This window comes from Alosa sapidissima, chromosome 19 (assembly GCF_018492685.1).
Source record: "Alosa sapidissima isolate fAloSap1 chromosome 19, fAloSap1.pri, whole genome shotgun sequence".
Classification (NCBI taxonomy): Eukaryota; Metazoa; Chordata; class Actinopteri; order Clupeiformes; family Clupeidae; genus Alosa; species Alosa sapidissima.
This window is the reverse complement of record NC_055975.1, coordinates 13322493-13327749: the sequence shown is the minus strand read 5'-3', so window position 1 is coordinate 13327749 and position 5257 is coordinate 13322493. Positions and strand designations below refer to the sequence as shown.

General features: G+C 39.3%; 1 protein-coding gene across 1 annotated transcript; it reads left to right on the top strand.

The window, feature by feature from the left end:
* Positions 1-372: 372 nt before the first annotated feature.
* ifi27.3 (interferon alpha inducible protein 27.3) lies at positions 373-3150 on the top strand. Its single transcript, XM_042072857.1, has 5 exons — positions 373-550; positions 1324-1353; positions 1712-1831; positions 1913-2026; positions 3025-3150. The coding sequence occupies exons 1-5, from the start codon at positions 541-543 to the stop codon at positions 3075-3077; spliced, it is 327 nt and encodes a 108-aa protein (XP_041928791.1). The 5' UTR covers positions 373-540; the 3' UTR covers positions 3078-3150.
* The last annotated feature ends 2107 nt before the right edge of the window (positions 3151-5257 follow it).

Here is a 5257-nt window from a genome sequence, read left to right as displayed (position 1 = left end):
GGCTGGTATTCTGCCTTAGCGGCTTTTTAAAAATATACTTAGTTTTATATATATATATTAATATATTTTAATATAATTTACGTTTGAAAATGAATCACGGTGTAGGCTAAGGCTAGTCTATGAAAGTGAATTATTCTTGTGAGTAGAATAACGTGCGGTTTGTGATTGTCATTACGCGATCACGTTAATGAGAGCACTGATACAGTAAGAGTATGTTTACATTTCCAGGTCATTTGCGTCCCACCTGTCGTGTCCCTGCTTCCCTCACTTTCACTGGAGCCAATTAAAATCTCACTGGTAGACTGGAAATGTGCCCTCACGAGAACTCTGGATTTCCAGGTCTATAGTTTCTGGCTACGCCCCTGCTTGGATTCTCAATCCAAGTAAATTCTCAGTTTCTTTTCCTCTAAAGTGAAATCAGGAGTCCCTATTAAATATCCGGTGAAAAGATCGGCTGAGACAACAGAGCTGTGCTTTTGTCAAGTGTGTACACTACAGGCTACCCGAGTGACGGACATATATTCGGATATCAGACCAGTTATGGATCCATGTAAGTAAATTTACTTAAATTTAATCTAGGCTACTGTGCTGCCTATCACATAACAAGTCTATCACACAACGTCAAAACTTAGTTTGTTCCAACAAATTTAGAAATATGCTCAAGTTAACGAGGCTAACAATACAATTATTTTAACCGGCACACACACATTATTTCACACACACACACAGAGGGCAAAACCGACAACTACCAAACCTTTCTTACGGAGTCAGATCGTAGAATAGATTTCTGCATGGGACATTTTTGTGTCACACATAGTTCATGACACAATTTGCATATTTGGATAAATTAGAAGTAAGGGTCCGGACTGTCCATCTTGTGTTTTGGCAACATTTTATGATTAGTGAATGGATATTTTATTCCTTTCAGATGTAAGGTTATTTGCAATGTAAATTCTGGGCATGTTTATGTTAGTTACAAAAAAAATATGCATAGGCTATTATAAAAATGCCAATTCAGATTTATGGTAATTTTCTGTTCAACGTTATTGATGAATCACTAATATATGATCACTAATAGACTAAGGCCACAAAATACCACTACACACTGTTTTTGGTTAATGTAAGAAAAACTATTGTCTATAAGAATAATATATAAACACGCTTGAAAAACAAGTGGGATCCCCGTAAAAAAGTACTATAATTTCATCAGAGAAAAGTTTGGTAGTGACCATTATCCGATTGTTCTATGTTTTTTTACCCGTCTCACACACACACACGTATTTTGTTTCCTAATCTATTCCCTGTATAATTTCTCTAATGCAGGTACAGCGGTTGCAGCAGCAGGAGGGGCAGGTAATTTGTGCCATAACAGTATTGACTGGACCTATAGGCTAGGCCTACTACCTTTTGATAAACCAACAATGAACCAACAATGGGATACACGTCATAATAAACTTTGGTCACTTAGGCCTACATGTCCACAGTTGTGTGGCATAACTGGTTGGTCAAGACAAGTTATTTTAAGTGCTTCACAGTTGATGAGGTTAGACATGACAAAATAAGATAAAAAAAAAAGACCAAACATTTGAGGAGCAAAGAGTTAATAATAAAAAATCAAGAGGTTAGTTTTACAGTATGGATGTGCTTCTTTCTTTGTAGCTAGCTGGTTATGTTTACAGTAACAATGGATACTGGTGTTGTTTCTTTGTAGTCTTGGCAGTCGCTGCAGCACCTGCTATATTGGCTAGTGTGGGCTTCACTGCTGGCGGGATAGCAGCGGGATCTATAGCTGCCCAACTGATGAGTACAGCTGCTGTGGAAATAGGCTTAGGTAAGCATTTCTGCACTGTTAGACCAATCTACCTGTTTTGTGTAGATTTAAAATACAGACTCTGTCTTCTTGTCTTTTAAGGTGCTGCTGGGATGTCCTCTGCAGCAACTGCAGTCATGGGAGCAGTAGGGGCTGCAGTTGGTGGAGCCTTGGGTGGCTCCACAGTCTGCAGCACTGTAGCCTCAGCAACCGCAGGTTAGGATAGAACCATAACTGAGGTTTTGTGAGCACTTGAGCCTCACCATATTACAATCATATCATACAATCATATTGATGTGCAGAATAAGGGAATTAATGCATGTGACTGAATTAGTAAATGTGTCTGCCAGAATCATATTTACTAAAGCCTCATCCACATTATTCGGTTTTTGTTTTTCACCTACACAAGTGTATTAGAAACAATATGCCCATACTACACTTGGAAAACACACACCATATGCATTGGTCAAAATGCTCAAATAATATGAGCATAGGCAGCTGTAGCATAGATAGGGCTGGGACGGTATGTATTTTTTCTTACCGCGGTTGAAAAGCAAGACATGACCGCAATTTTTAACAATTCTGATTGCGAGTTATGGATTATGAATTTTGTGATGCGATCACACCCAATTAAACTTAAGACCACAGCAACTTCAAAGATCACTGGACCTAATGCTACAGGCTTCAGAAATGAAAGTAATAATCAGATTAACAACAAGGCTATCACGATTTTAGAACTGTTACATTCATGACGCTTATGCTACTATTACATGTTGGCATTGGCAGTCTTGGATAATTACCCAGCTCTCTGTGTAATTCTTTGTGTGCTCTCCTGTTGATTTCAAAGTTAGTGCACGCTTTGATGCAAGTGTTGGAAACAAATCCCAATCATAAGTCACCAGACTCTATTTACTTTGTGAATGAGTTTGGATTTTTCCAGGCTGCTAACCTATGAGAAGAGTCCACTCTGTCTCAGGGGCTTGAAAATTCTGTAAGTGTAACAAAATTTGGAAAATGTAAATGCCCTGTCAGATTATGTGGGCCTACCATAGAGTACTGTTCCACATATCGCCCTCTAATGGCCTTGGCAGGAAGAAGCCCAAAGCATGCTCCATTTATTCACTCACAAGTACAGTAACAAGATATAGAGATATAGTCTACACACAGGGCAACATCAGGATATGTTTTTAATACTTGTTGTTTCCTTTTTTCAGGTGCATCAGCAGCTGGATCAGTGATAGCTGCTGTGGTTAACTGCACTGTATGAGATGTCATGATATTATCTCAAGATGTCAACTTAACCAATCATGAAATAGAAATAAAGATGAAATTGGACAATCTGGAATTGTTTGTGATGAATTGTTGAACTGCTGAATTGTTTATGGCGTAGACGGACAGCCCTTACTACATGTTTTGATGTATTCAAATGTATTGAAATGATCAAAGCTTTGTTTGCATGCTTGTGTAGGCCTACACAAACAATGTTCTCAATGCTCGAGATGTTGTGTCAAGCCTTCTTAAACGTGTTACTTATACGCAATGTTTTTTTAAAAACTCATGAAGAGGTACAGTACAGGGGCAGCCGTGGTCTACTGGTTAGGGCTTCGGGCTTGTAACCAAAGGGTTGCCGGTTCGATCCCCGACCCAGTAGGAAAAATGTGGGCGGGGGAGGTGGTTGAGCACTGCTCTCCCATGCCCACATCCACGGCTGAAGTGCCCTTGAGCAAGGCACCTAACCCCTCACTGCTCCCCGAGCGCCGGTGTACCAGGCAGCTCACTGCTCCGGGTTAGTGTTTGCTTCACCTCACTGTTTGTTCACTGTGTGCTGTGTGTGTTTCACTAATTTATGGATTGGAATAAATGCAGAGACCAAATTTCCCTCACTGGATCAAAAGAGTATATATACTTATACTTATACTATATATAGCGATATAACATCAACATCAAAATTGTTATCATACATAACATACCAGGGGACAAATACATACACATACAATGGTTAACAGACAAAAATCATAAAGGACATGAAAGGAATAAATAATAATAATAATAATAATAATAATAAATAGAATGAAATAATAAAATAAGAGAAAATATTATTTTTATTATTGCATTAATCAATGCTGTGGGGCTAACTAAGCTACAGTAGGCCAACAGTATTTTTTTTTAATATAGACTAGGCAGCCAGGGCTACTTCCATCAGTCTTTATTATGACCGCCGCGCAGTGAAGCGAAGGTTTAGTCAGAGTTCTTCCTAATTTATTTTTTTCTTCAGTGATTTTGTGTCAATGATTCCCAGGACACTGAAAGACCGGGCTGCACAGAACTTGGTGGGCACACAAGGGTGACATGGAACGAGTCCCCCCACCCGAAAGGAGGGTAGGCTGGACACAGTTTTCTGTGAATATCTCGAGAACCGTAGGGCCTAGGAGGACCACATTTTTATTGTATGTTCGTCTCAAGAGGACATGTCAACCCATCCCATAACCACTCATTTGATGTGTAGCAACACCTAGTTAAAAATGAAAAAGCAAAAACGACAGGTTCAAAACTGCACGGAATTTGAAATAGGATCATTCGCCTTATTCATCCGGCGGCCAAAACAAGGCTAAAGGTACACTTGCCATTACACCTCAGTCCAGCAAATGGTGGTGGTAATGCACTCCGTTTGCAACACATACGCAGGCAAGCAGACACACACAAACGTATACACACACACACACACACAAGCACAGACACACATACACAAACAGGTATGCACACACTCACACACACATACACAAATGCATGCATAACTAGATGTACCGCATAGCGGTACAAAATATGACCGCCGCTCAGTCCTGTACATCCGTTCCGCGAAAATAAATCACACTTCAATTTGTCTCCATATTTTACTCCAGTGTGTGTGTGCGGCTGCACAGAGAGTAGCCTACTGGTGCTGAAAAGGTGAATAGATTGTAGAATAGCCAAAGAAGATGTAGCATTGTTATAAAACCTTTAACATCTCTAAACAATCACAAGTAGGGCAGTTCATCACAGTTCATCCATTGCAACTGGATTGATGAAAGGTCACTTACACCTGTAGGCTACATTGTATTTGGGAAAAGGTATCACCATAATGTTATTTATTTATTTATTTATTTATTTATAAACAAAAACATCTCTGTCAGTTCCGTGCCGTTTTCAACAGCTATCAAAAACAAAGGTCATTTTTGGATGGATGGATTTTTTGTGAATGTTTCTTCTTCTACATAAGATTTTAGTCATCTTTAGTTCATGTAATACTTTATTGTCAATGCACAAATTAAGTAACAGTAGTATGAAACGAAATGCTGTTTTACATCTAGTGGTGCAAATAACTGACATGTCCAAATGGGCCTTGATGAAATGCGTCGCTAGACTGTTCATACACATTTTAACGGGCCAAAGTTGAAGAGCTGTTGTCCG

Excerpts from the sequence above, each read along its gene's own strand:
- ifi27.3 (XM_042072857.1), top strand. Across the intron at positions 1,832-1,912 it reads TGCTGTGGAAATAGGCTTAG|GTGCTGCTGGGATGTCCTCT; the intron begins GTAAGCATTTCT and ends TTGTCTTTTAAG. Across the intron at positions 2,027-3,024 it reads TGTAGCCTCAGCAACCGCAG|GTGCATCAGCAGCTGGATCA; the intron begins GTTAGGATAGAA and ends TCCTTTTTTCAG.